We start from the raw sequence: 14,058 nt of genomic DNA, 5'->3' as shown, positions 1-14,058 counted from the left end.
TCTTCAGTAGAAAAGTTTGTAAGTAGAAGCAATTTTCCCCATAGGAATCAATGTAAAAGCAAATATGGTGTGCAAACCCATTAGGAAAGAAATAAAAACTCAGAATTTGGGTGGGAGGAGGAGGAGGAGGAAGAAGAGGAGGACAGTCGCTGCAGAAGGAAGAAGGTGAGGGGAGGGGAATCAAAAAAATCCAAAACTTTAAGGCTTATAAAAAAGAGGGGGACTCTGAGGCGACGAGGAGGAGCATGCGCCTCCCATATACCCGGCGCAAGGCTGACTCCCATACACTGTGCCAGAGAGAGAGACCCAGGGGAAATACAAGGAAACTGGCTGAACCTTCGTGATGCTCTCAAATTTCCTGGGAAATTTTTTCCGGGCTCAGGTTCTTAAGTAGAAAATGGTTCTTAAGAAGAGACAAAAAAATCTTGAACACCCAGTTCTTATTTAGAAAAGTTCTTAAGTAGAGGTGTTCTTAGGTAGAGGTACTACTGTATTTCATATTTTAAAAATCATTGGTTGATTATATCTTCCCTTGGATTGCCACAATGCTGCAAATATGTTGATTGGTGGTTCTTCCTACGAAGGGGAGAAACTTATTCCTCAAAATGACATGGCTTGACTGACCACATAATGGAGACCATCAAATGTTGCTTTATCTTTTAAAGAAGATTCTCATTTTCTCCAGCTCAGTGTTGGCTTTGAATCCCCCTGGGAAAGCAGAAGAGTGTATCCTTCCTTCTTCCGGATTGACCCCAAGGACTTTTCTCAGTATGTGGGCTTAGTCCAGCTGTTCCTGTATTTCCAGTGGAACTGGATTGGGCTTCTGGCCTCTGGAAGTGAGAGTGGAGAACATTTCATCTCGACTCTAATGCCAATGCTCAAAGAGAAGGAGATCTGCCTGGCCTTCACTCATAGAATGAAGGATGAGTCTGAAAAGCATATGGTCCAGTTACTTTTATATTCCAAAATGTGGCTTGAAGTTGATGTCATTGTCTTCTTTGGAGACTCTGGAACTGTTGCAGCTTTTCAGTGGGGTCTTTATATTTATGTACTTCATGGAAGGGGGTCATTTCAAAATGTTTGGATCCTAACTTCCTCTTGGAAACTTAGTGTAATGCATCATGTAGACATATGGAAATCTCTAAAGCCCTTGCATGGGGCTTTGCATTTTAAGGATCACACGGGTGTCATCCCAGAATTCAGCGATTTCTTCCTGTCTTTAGACCCCTTGAACCCACAAAGGGACATGTTTCTCCCATTGTGGTGGGAAAAAGTCTTTGTTTGCATCTTCCCAAAACCATTTTCTCCAAACTGGATGAAAAACTGTACTGGGAAGGAGAATTTACAAAGCATACCATCTTCCCTGTTTCAAACAAGAATGACTAGTGAAAGTTACAACATCTACAATGCTGTTTATGCACTGGCACACACTTTACATGCAATATGTGTATCTGGAGGAAGACCAGCCATGATGAAGCTTGGAAAGAGTATCTCAAATGTCCAGCCGTGGCAGGTAACCTCTGTGACTTTTTATCCCGTCCACAGATCTTTAGAGTGAAAGTTTCACATATACGCCTGGTGCACCAGTTGCGGCCCTACCTGGACCGGGAGCCATTGCTCACAGTCACTCATGCCCTCATCACCTCGAGGTTCAATTACTGCAATACTCTCTACATTGGGCTACCCTTGAAAAGTGTTGGGAAACTTCAGATCACGCAGAATGCGGCCGTAAGAGCCATCGTGGGGCTCCCTAGATTCGCCCACGTTTCTGCAACACTCCGTGGCCTGCACTGGCTGCCGATCGGTTTCCGGTCACAATTCAAAGTGTTGGTAATGACCTTTAAAGCCCTACATGGCATTGCACCAGAATACATCCGGAAGTGCATTCTACCCCAAGAATCCCAGCGGCCGATAAGGTCCCACAGAGTTGGCCTTCTCCGGGTCCCGTCGACCAAACAATGTCGTTTGGTGGGCCCCAGGTGAAGAGCCTTCTCTGTGGTGGCCCCAGCCCTCTGGAATCAACTCCCCCCAGAGATTAGAATGGCCCTCACCCTCCTTGTCTTTTGCAAATTACTCAAGACCCACCTTTATCGCCAAGCATAGTGGAACTGAGACATCCTCCCCCAGGCTTTTATATTTTATGTTTGGTATGTATGTGTTGTATGGTTTAAAATTGTTGGGGCTTTAGATATGTTTTATTTTAATATTAGATTTGTCTCACTGTTATATTGTTTTTGTATAACTGTTGTGAGCCACCCCGAGTCTTCAGAGAGGGGTGGCATACAAATCCAATAAATAAATAATAAATAAATAATAAATATATATTTCTTTAATTACTCATGAGATATCTTTATGCTACAATATCACTGAATGTCAGAATATGTTAAAACAGCAATTATTATAAACAGTGATAAGAATTAACTTAGTCTTTAGTTGAAAAGGGAGAAGGAGAAAATAGAGATAAATCAAAGCAGTCATCCATAAGAGCCATGGAGGAAATATTTTCATAGAAAGTCCCGAAATGTTTTCAATAGTTGCCTGAGTTCCAGAAGGGCAATTGTCTCATGAAGGAGGAGTCAGCCCAGAGCAAGATGACAACCTGGATGTCAACTTTGAATTGAACCTGGCAGCATTCATCTTTCTGTTCCTCAGTTGCCACACAGAAAGGAAAGAGGGAAAGAAGGTTGGAATATATTACTAGACACAACAGTTTTCTCGTGAGAATCAAGATCATCTCTACTGGCAACCGATAAGGTTGGGGAAAAAATGCTGATGATCCTGTCAATTAACCCAATTGGCCAACATGATCTGTGACACTTTGGGGTGGGGTTGTTTCCAAGTCCTTTGAAACTGTGCCAATATGATGCAGCCATTAAAGAATGGGTTCATTAATCGGAGCCTTGACACTGGGTGTGTTTGTGCCAGATGCTTTAATAGGGCAGTTACTTGTGCTTCAATAGGGCAATTGAAGTACTTGCAGGCATATTTCCAGAGCCTCCTCAGTTTCCCTATGTATTCTGAACACAATCTGTTCCTGGTTCTGAAATTAATCAGAATTTTCTGAATCAAAGGATAAATGTTGGACCTCTCTAGACAGAGAAGTGACCACCCTGGGCAGGCACTTCCTTCCACATGACCCCACTTAATCACAAAACAGTTGGGTCAGCAATATATAAACAAGCTAACCATGGATGCTTGTATTATTGAAGTACTATAGCTTTAAGAGGTAGTGTTGCAAATTGTCATAAGAGGGAGCCAGAAAACATATTTCTCTCTGTGCGTGTTCTCTGTTCTTTCGGTTGATTCACTGTGACTGATGTAGTAAGCTCTGTGTGTTTGATGATAGTTTGCTGTATTTGTAAGCTATAAGGTTGGGGAAGAAGTGCTGATTTATTTATTTATTTATTGGATTTGTATGCCGCCCCTCTCCACCGACTCAGGGCAGCTAACAACAGCAATAAAACAGTATATAACAAAATCCAATACTAAAAACAGTTAAAAACCCATTATATAAAAACCAATTGGGTTAATTGATCTTGTCAATTAACCCAATTGGCCAACATGATCTGTGACACTTTGGGATGGGGTTGTTTCCAAGTTTAATAACCACAGGAAAGCTTTAGAGCTGGTTTTCCTTTGAAACTCTGCCAATATGATGTACCCATTAAAGAAGACCTTTGAGAAGGAGCCAAATCTCAATGTATGTCTGATATGTAAGACAAAGACAGGCTTGTAATATTATTATTTAATTGAAAGTTATTGACTGATTTGAATGTGTATCACTGGACTGTTTAACTTGACTGTGCTATATCTAAAGTAAACACTATTTTATACACTTTAATATATCTGTTTTGTATGGCTACTCTTATCTCCTGGGTATCTGCTGGAATCCTACATTTTCCTCTACATGTCCTTGATAACTCAAGAGTTCTGCACACTCCTTAACAACACCTTTCCCACTACCCCAAGCAGTCTTTCACATGGTCCAATCAAGATGGTGTCTGTTTGCCTGGTGTCCTCCCTCCACAGCCCATGTTCTGTTTGGGCCTGGGCCAGCTGTTGCTCCCACAGATGGGAGAAACGCGGCACAAAGTGAATGCGAAAGCCTGGCTGACAGCCAGGAAGATGTGGCAGACAGCCAGGAAGACATGGCAGACAGCCAGGAGGACGAGGCCACTGGTACGCAGGATTCAGCAGACAGCCCAGGGGATTTGGCATGCAGTCCCTCAGACAGTCTTTCGTCTCTGGGTTTTCTGCAGATCAATATATTGTCTGCATAGCCGAAGAGCTATGCAAAGAAGGGATCGCTTTAAGGAGTATTACAAGTCATTTTAGGAGCACTTGGTTCTTATACTGAGGGCTGGGCGTGGTTCCCTTAATGAGGGCTAAAGGGATAAAAGGGAACAAAGGCCAAGGCAAACTGTGGCTCTTTATCTGTGTTATGTTGTGGTTCCTGTCTGAAGTTTCTGTTCCGTGCCGTTGGAGTTTTCAACCCAGCTTTTTCAGACAAGTGGGAGGTGAAAACTCTGGGACTTGTTGTTTGCTCCAAAGATTCAAAAGGACTCCTGAAACGTCTTGGCTCATTCCAGGTTGTCTTTGTTTGTTTTTTCCTGTGTTTTTGTATGCGGCTGAAGTAAGCCTTGCACTATCATTGTTTTTGGACACTAAGAACTGTTTTTGAGTGACCCTTTTTTGTTTATCTAATACAAGTTTGCTGATTAGCAGAGCACGTGTGTGTTTGATTTCTTTTCCTTGGACTGTTACGCATTGCCTGAGCCCAGTCAGGCAGAACAGTCCAGGTGTGGGAAAGGCACTGATTCCCAAGAGAAAGTATTTTATTTTGGCTACACAACCACAGCTATCTCTAGTCCCCCTCCCTTTCCCTCAGCTGCAGTGTGGCAACAGTGAAACTCCAAAATGACTCCAGTCAGGTCAGCTTCAGGATTGATACCTGGTTTCTACATTCTGCTCTCTTTGTCTAAAACTAAAGAAAGTCGGTAGAGCTGTACACCATTTTGAAATAAATTATTTATTTAAATAATTTTAATTATTTAAAATAAATTAAATTTAAATACATTATTTAATAAATTATTTAATCATTCCAATATTTCCCTGCATTCCTCCTCCCGTAACAGAATACCATACAAAACTAGACTTAACAATCCTGGGCCTAGAAAGCTTAGAACTATGCCGCTTTAAACATAATCTAAGTATTGCCTACAAGATGATATGCTGCAATGTCCTGCCTGTCAACGACTACTTCAGCTTCAAACACAACAACACAAGAGCACACAACAGATTCAAGCTCAATATTAACCGCTCCAAATTTGACTGTAAAAATATGACTTTAGTAATAGAGTTGTTAAAGTGTGGAACTCATTACTGGACTCTGTAGTATCATCTCCTAACCCCCAACATTTTACCTTTAGACTGTCCAAGTTGACCTCTCCAGATTCATAAGAGGTCAGTAAGGGGCATGCATAAGTGCACTAGAGTGGCTTCCGACCCCTGTTCCTATTGTCTCTCCTTTATCCCATATATCTTCTCTTCTATCCCTATATCTTTCTTCTATTCTCTCATTGATTTATTTTATCCTATATTCTCTCTTCTTTCTCTAATTTCATTTCCTCAAAGGTGTCCTCTATTACCTTCATTGTGTATTATTGTGTACTGGACTAACTAACTAACTAACTAACTAACTAACTAACTAACTAAATAAATAAATAAATAAATAAATAAATAAATAAATAAATAAATAATGCATTTGTCATTTAGAAGACAAATTTACAAGTGAAGAATTTAAAATGTATATAGCCACATTAAGTATAAGGAAAACCAAACAATGAAATGTTGACTGTAGCATTAAAATTGTTATACAGTGTTTAGATATCATTTGTTAAAAGTAAAGTTGAAGAAGTTGGTACAAATGCCAAGGCACAAGGGCAAAATTTTGTTGTGCTATAAAAGTAGCTAAGAACTTGGTGTTATCCTTGATTGCTCAAACCTCCACTGATACTTCTGTAGAACTTCTCAGAACTAAATCCATCTGCTAAAATGAGGGCCCTGATAGAATGATATGTCTCATTTGTGGCTCTCAACCAAATAATATGTCCCATTTGTGGCTTTCAACCAAGTATTAAATTTTCAGAAAATCTTTTTCATTTCAGATTCTTCCCTTTTTGAGGAATATCAAATTCAACAACAGTGCTGGAGAAGAAGTCTCCTTCTCAGAAAACAGACTGAGGTCTGTTCGCTATGATCTTCTCAACTGGGTTTTCTTCCCCAATCAGTCAAATGTTCTTGTGAAAGTTGGACACATCCATCCTGGGGCTCCCCCAGGTCAGGATTTCTCCCTTAACTCTGATGCAATCCTCTGGACCACAAAGGTGAGTTGAAAGGCATTGGTGTAAGTTCAGGGAAACATAGAAACATAGAAACATGGAATACTGATGGCAGAAAAAGACCTCATGGTCCATCTATTTACTGTATTTTATCTTACAATGGATATGTTTATCCCAGGCATGTTTAAATTCAATTACTGTGGATTTACCAACCACGTCTGCTGGAAGTTTGTTCCAAGGATCTACTACACTTTCAGTGAAATAATATTTTCTCACGTTGCTTTTGATCTTTCCCCCAACTACAACTTCAGATTGTGCCCCCTTGTTCTTGTGTTCACTTTCCTATTAAAAACACTTCGCTCCTGAACCTTATTTAACCCTTTAACATATTTAAATGTTTCGATCATGTCCCCCCTTTTCCTTCTGTCCTCCAGACTATACGGATTGAGTTCATTAAGTCTTTCCTGATACGTTTTATACTTAAGACATTCCACCATTCTTGTAGCCCGTCTTTGGACCCGTTCAATTTTGTCAATATCTTTTTGTAGGTGAGGTCTCCAGAACTGAACACAGTATTCCAAATGTGGTCTCACCAGCGCTCTATATAAGGGGATCACAATCTCCCTCTTCCTGCTTGTTATACCTCTAGCTATGCAGCCAAGCACCCTACTTGTTTTCCTACTGCCCGACCACACTGCTCACCCATTTTGAGACTGTCAGAAATCACTACCCCTAAATCCTTCTCTTCTGAAGTTTTTGATAACACAGAACTGCCAATGCAATACTCAGATTGAGGATTCTTTTTCCCCAAGTTCATTATTTTACATTTGGAAACATTAAACTGCAGTTTCCATTGCTTTGACCATTTATCTAGTAAAGCTAAATCATTTACTATATTACAGACCCCTCCAGGAATATCAACCCTATTGCACACTTTAGAGTCATCGGCAAATAGGCAAAGCTTCCCTACCAAACCTTCCCCTAAGAGATTTGTTCACTTCTAAAGATGCAGAATATTCTTCTAGCTGGAAAAGGTCTATTGAATCATAAAATATGGCAATTATTTGGTGAAACATCTGAGAAGAGAATAGAATAGAATAGAATAGTTGGAAATGGCCTTGGAGGTCTTCCAGACCAACCCCTGCTTAGGCAGGAAACCCTACACCATTTTAGACAAATGGTTATCCAATATCTTCTTAAAAACCTCCAGCGTTGCATTGTTCCCAGCTTCTGGAGGCAAACTGTTCCACGGATTAATTGTTCTAACTATCAGTAAATTTCTTCTTACTTCCAGGTTGCTTCTTTCCACCCATTGCTTCTTGTTCTGCCCTTAGGTACTTTAGAAAACAGCTTCACTCCCTTTTGTTTGTGGTGATCCCTGAGATATTGGAACACGGCTAAGTCCTTCTTTTCATTAAACCAAACATACCTAGTTCCTGCAACCATTCTTTAGATTGAAATAGGAATGTGGAGAAGAATAAAGGAAGCGTATTCACTGCTTATGCCATCTCAACCATTTCTTTTTCCTCTTCTAGAAGGTGCCCTTTGCCAGATGTGGCATGAAGAGGTGCCATGCAGGGGAGAGGAGAAGAGTTCCAGAGGGTGAGCAGGTGTGCTGCTACCAATGTGACCCTTGTCCAGAAGGGACCATTTCGAATCAGACAGGTAGATCAAATGTCAAAAACAGATCTTCCAGGATCAGTTGATAGACATGCCAAAGGAAGAAGAAATGCATCTATTCACATTTGCAAACATTCAACTACAGAAACGATTTTTATATATATGCTTTAAATGTTCTAAGGCGAAACACCAGCCTGAAGATGACGAGTGGGACCTCGTCGAAACGTCGCCAGAAATTTTCAAATCCTAAAAGGGGAGAAACCCGAATATACCAAGACCGTCATACCTGTATCCGTGTAAATCTACGAAAACATATATATATGTCGGATCACCCTGGTATATTGAAGGAACGTCACAGCTCCTTTTTGCCTCTAGGCCCAACCCAGGACCATTTCAAGGCAGTTAATTTTATTTATAGCCGACAACTATATTCTGTATGTGTCAAATGTTTTTTTTAGCTGGAATTTTTAAAATTAAGGGAGACTAGGATGGTCCCATTTCGGCCTTGTTCTGGGACAAGGACCATCCTAGTCTCCCTTAATTTTAAAAATTTGGCCTCATCAGCTAGCCATACCCTTACTGGGATTGACAGAACATAGTTTGTTGGCTATGAAATGGTGCCATCCTAGTCTCCCTTAATTTTAAATTTTCAGCAAAAAAATATGTGATACATATAGATAGATAGATAGATAGATAGATAGATAGAGAGAGAGAGAGAGAGAGAGAGAGAGAGAGAGAGAGAGAGAATATATATATATATATTCAAACCAAATCTCCACCCCCACCACTATTTATAAGGAACAAATGGCAGTTGCAAACAAACTATATTTACAGCAGCACGAAGCTAACAACTTCTGCCTGATGATGGTGAATGTGATTTCACCGAAATGTCACATAGACATTCATAATATTACATGGGGCAAAACCCGAACTCAGAACAATCTACATACATATACCCGTGAAAATCTATGTGAAAACACACATACATATAATTTCTGCCAAAATAGCGCTATCCTAGTCTCACTTAATATTAAAAATTCAGCAAAAACGTGTTCTCAACACAATTGCAAAAATACACAAACACAAACAGACAAAGGAGCAGGATTTCTGGCTGACAGATCTATCAGACTTTTTGTGATTCCATTAGAAAGAGTGGAAGAAATGGTAATATCTGTCACACTTGAAGCCACAATAGTCATGGAAGAAGCCATTATTGGAGACAGGTTTTTTTTTAAAAAAATAACAAACAAACTAGGGCAACTGGAGTTGAACAGCTCCTTGTCCAAGGCTAACTTAGCCAAAGCATCTTCAATAATATACAATGAACTTGTTTCATCCACAATGAAATACACAAAGGGTCATTCCGTCACATCCTTTGTTGACTGGCCATAGCGGAAAGGGAAAATCATGCCACAACAGAAGGAGTGATGAATAAAGAAGGGGAAATAAAGCTGATGGCAGATGTCCCTGGAATGCTGAGGCAAAAATTTGATTTCTTTATTTTAGATGCAGCTCGCTGTCATCCTTGCCCAGATTACCAATATCCCAACAAGCACAAGGACCACTGCATTGCCAAGAAGATCCACTTCCTTGTCTATCAAGACACCCTTGGATACACTTTAGTTTCTCTCACACTTTCTCTCTCTGTGATCACAATTGCAGTTCTGGCAATTTTCCTTAAACATCGTGACACACCAATCGTCAAGGCCAACAACCGAGATCTCACCTACATCCTCCTGGTCTCCCTCCTGCTTTGCTTCCTCTGCTCCTTCCTCTTCATTGGTAGACCCAGAAAACTCCCCTGTCTCATCAGACAAACTGCCTTTGCCATTCTCTTTTCCCTTGCAGTTTCCTCTGTGCTGGCAAAAACTGTCATGGTAGTTTTGGCCTTCATGGCCAACAAGCCAGGAAACAAGACGAGGAAGCTCTTAGGAAAGCCACTGACCAACTCCATTGTCTTAGCCTGTCCGCTAGCCCAAGCAGTTCTTTGTGCTACCTGGCTGGGAACGTCTCCACCTTTTCCCAACTTGGACTTCCACTCCCTAGTAGGAGAGACCATTTTGGAATGTAATGAAGGCTCGGCTTCCATGTTTTATGCTGTCCTTGCCTACTTGGGTTTCCTGGCCCTCATCAGTTTCACTGTGGCATTTCTGGCTCGGAAATTGCCTGACAGCTTTAATGAAGCCAAGTTCATTACTTTTAGCATGCTGATCTTTTGCAGTGTGTGGATCACCTTCCTCCCCACCTACCTGAGCACCAAAGGAAAATCCATGGTGGCTTTGGAGATCTTCTCCATTTTGGCCTCTGGAGCTGGTCTCTTGGCTTGCATATTTTTCCCCAAATGCTATATTATCCTATTCAGGCCTGATCTGAATCAGAGAAAAAATATAATGGGGCACTAGTATCTCTGATTTATATGTAAAGTAGTAACTTTTATTTTACCTCTGGGCACTTTTTAAAATTTGAAATGGCTTCTTAACAATGATGAAATACAAGAGTGGCTTGTCCTTCAAATGATTGGAAATCATGGAAATATTTGGTTGCGCAGTGATTAGAATGAAGGCTAATTCTGCTGATGGCCAGGGATTTCATCTTCACTGACTCAAGGTTCGCTTCATTTCCACCCTTGAGAAATGAGGACTCAGATTGTTGGGGGCAACAAGCTGACACTGTAAACAGCTTAAACAGGGCTGCAAAGTACTGGGAAGTGGTATGCAAGTCTAAGTGATATTGCTATTTTATAATCATGTCTGTCCAGACACATCATTTTTAGTTCCTGTTTGAAATTCCTTCTATTTTCATTTCATACTTGGTACAATACAATTTAAAGTATTAAAATGTTTCTCCTTAAGTCTCAGTATCATGATGTTATAAGCTTAACTAATTAGAATAACACATTAAACAAACTTTTAAACAGTAAATGTGATTAACACACAAGTACAGGAGCACATGATACCAGACATGCTGCTGGAAGGAAATTATGAAACGGAGTCTCACTTACTTTGGCCATGTCATGCAGGGAAATTCAATGGAGAAAGTAATTATGATGGAAGAGTTAGTGGTAAAAGAAACCAAGGCCACAAAAGAACACCATGGCTGGACGCTATCAAAGATGACACAGGATAAAGCATAGAACAACTCCAAAAGTAGGAGAAATCTGGGCCACAGAATCACCAGGAGTCATATCTGATTCAATGGATAACATTATCATCATAAGTCAACCTTACCACCATTGTTCTAAAAACCCCTATTTCCCAATTTGGACTACCACTTCCTGGTAGAAGAGGCCATCTTGGAATGTAATGAAGACTCAGCTTCAATGCTTTTCTCCTCAAATTCCACATTATTTTATTTAGGTCCCATTTGAATTGTAGAGAAAGTTTAATGAGGCACAAGAATCTTTGATTTATGTAGGGCAGGGGTCCCCAAACTTTTTACACAGGGGGCCAGTTCACTGCCCTCCTGATGCTCGCCCGCCACCCAGGCCCCGCGCTGGACCATGCTGGGGGCTGCCCCTTGGGGTGCGGCCGAAGTGCAGGGCAGAGTAGATGGTGGCTGCTGTTGCTGCTCTGGGCCCGCCCCCGAGCTGAGCTTCCTTCGGCTTCCTTGGAGGCAAAGCTGCAAAGCTCACCTGCCGCCTCCAAGGAAGCCGAAGGAAGCTCAGCTTGGGACGGGCTTGGAGCAGCAGCCGCCACTGCCGCCTACTCTGCCCTGCGCTTCAGCCGCACCGGACAGCTCTGGTAGGTGCGGGGCAGCAGGGCAAACAGTGAAGGTGGCAGGAGGGCATTGGCAGCAGCGGCAGTGAACAGTAGCTGCGGGGCGGCGGCGGGGCAGTTGGCTGCAAAGCACTGATGGTGGCAGCTGGATGTTTTGCAGGACATCATACTTGCTGGCGTTGTGCTGGACATGCGGCTGGCACCTCCGTCCCGGCCCAGCCAGCGAGCCAGTGCCAACCCCGTGCCCATGCGCAGCGCAGTGCCAGCAATGTACAGTGACCTGCCGCCACCAGTGCCACCGTCTTGGAGCTTCTGCTTGCAGCCGACCGCCCCGCGGTGCACAAAATGTATTTGTGCGTGTGAGTGGTGTTGCAGGGCAGAAAAAAAGAAGAGAGAAAGAGAGAGAGAAAAGAGAGGAAGGAACAGAGAAAGAAAGAAAGATAGAGAAATAGAAAGGAAAGGAGGAAGAGAAAGAGAGGGAAAGAGGGAGAGGGAAGGAGGGAGGGAGAGAGAGAGAAAGAAGAGAGGAGGAAAGAAAGAGGGAGGAAGAGATTTTATTTTATTTTTTTTATTTTATTATTTTATTTTATTTTATTTTATTTTATTTTATTATTTTAGACTTCTATGCGGCCCATTCTTGAAGGGACTGCAGCTCAGACACTATACTTTTCTGCCCACACCGAAAAAAAATTAGAGGTAACATTGACCCAGATTGTTGGGGGCAATATGCTTACTCTCTTTAAACCATTTAGAGAGGGCTGTAAAGCACTGTGAAGCTGTATATTCTCAAAATACTCATGAGCTGAGGTGGCGCAGTGGGTAGAGTACAGTACTGCAGGCCACTAAAGCTGACTGCTAGATCTGCAGGTCAGCAGTTCAAATCTCATCACTGGCTCAAGGTTGACTCAACCTTCCATCCTTCCAAGGTGGGTAAAATGAGGACCCAGATTGTGGGGGCAATATGCTGGCCCTGTTAAAAAGTGCTATTGTTAACATGTTGTAAGCCGCCCTGAGTCTAAGGAGAAGGGCGGCATTTAAAAAATTGAATAAATAAATAATTAAATTAAATCTAAATCTAAAATCTAAGAATCCATGCTGGTCCAGCTCTACTGCTGAATCCAATCCCAATAACGGAAACTTCCTGCAATCCTTCTTGTCATTTCTCTGTCCCTCTCAGGGGTCTTCGGATTCTCCACAGTTCATGTTCATCCTGTTTAAGAAACTTCAGCTTCCCAAGGAGCTCCCTGGCCATAGTTATTATCCATGAGCACAGATTGCACTACAATCCCAAGAACAGCAGTGCAACGTCATGGAAGACCCAAATGAAAACCAGAAATGTATACTAGGAATTATTAGAAGACAACATAAAAAGGCAGATTATTATTTAATAATAATGACAGCGGCGAGATTAGTTTTCGCACCAAATTGGAAAAAAGAAATCATACCAAATGAAGAGGTGGTGATTAAGAAAAGTTGGAATGTGCAAAATTAAGTAAACTTACATTAGAATTACAGAATTTAAAGAAAAAAGAGTAATCGTGGAGACAGAAATGTAAATGCGAAATTTATGCTAAGTTGATTTTGTGATTGTCATGATCTTTTGGGGGTTTGTTTGTGTTTTGTGTTTTTACATTTTCAATAAAAAATAAATTTTTTATTAAAAAATGTAAGACCCAGTACTGGGAGGTCAAGTCTTCCACAGCAGCTTGATTTGGGTAGAATTAAGAGTGAGACTCCTCCCCATCCAAGAATTGTCAGGAACTAAGGCAAAAGATCTAAGGGAGATTCTATTTGAGCATCAATCAATCAGTTATTTCCTCCTGCATTGGGATTGTTGCTCATCCTTTCTTGTGTACAACTGATTGCCATGTGCCACCCTGTCCCATTTGCACTTATTCTATCCAAACAAGCTGTTGTACAGTTCAAATTCCATTTTGTGTGCAGGGACTGTTTCATGTATGTCGAATACCCAACTTCCCCTTGAGTATCCAATCCACCTGCTCTGTGGTATAGCAACAAGAGACGCAAACTTTTTTTTTTCTTTTCCGGTGCTCAAACAAAATCTTGTGCTAAGTGGGCGGGACAGGTGCTTTTCTGTACAATTATCAGAAGAGCAATGATTTTTCTTGCATCCCCTATGAATTTCCATCTACAAAAATACTCCAAGATAAAACCTGATTACAAATATTTTTTTCACTTCTCCCAATCGAAGGAGAGATAATTTTTGTGTCTTGCAGAGCCAACATTTAGCTCTGGTGAGACTGAGCTGAATTGGTTTTCTCTTTGGTCACAGCTCAAAGACAGGTAAGAGGAAAAACATTTCATATACATTTGCATTGAAGTCATCAAGATAGAATGAGCACACTGTATTTTTAGACTCT

The 14,058-nt window shown here is 41.3% G+C and overlaps 1 protein-coding gene across 1 annotated transcript in view; it reads left to right on the top strand.

Annotated features, from left to right (window-relative positions):
• LOC139158188 (vomeronasal type-2 receptor 26-like) overlaps window positions 1–10,363 on the top strand; it is a 30,031-nt gene extending 19,668 nt beyond the window's left edge. The window contains exons 3-7 of the mRNA XM_070735607.1: window positions 686–943; window positions 1,546–1,728; window positions 6,168–6,386; window positions 7,877–8,006; window positions 9,468–10,363. Of these exons, the coding sequence (XP_070591708.1) occupies window positions 686–943; window positions 1,546–1,728; window positions 6,168–6,386; window positions 7,877–8,006; window positions 9,468–10,363 (1,686 nt within the window). The remainder of the gene's footprint in view (window positions 1–685; window positions 944–1,545; window positions 1,729–6,167; window positions 6,387–7,876; window positions 8,007–9,467) is intronic.
• Window positions 10,364–14,058: the final 3,695 nt, after the last annotated feature.

Source organism: Erythrolamprus reginae, chromosome 1 (genome assembly GCF_031021105.1).
Source record: "Erythrolamprus reginae isolate rEryReg1 chromosome 1, rEryReg1.hap1, whole genome shotgun sequence".
Taxonomy (NCBI): domain Eukaryota; kingdom Metazoa; phylum Chordata; class Lepidosauria; order Squamata; family Dipsadidae; genus Erythrolamprus; species Erythrolamprus reginae.
The sequence above is the reverse complement of the archived record's forward strand: the minus strand, read 5'-3'. Positions and strand labels throughout refer to the sequence as shown.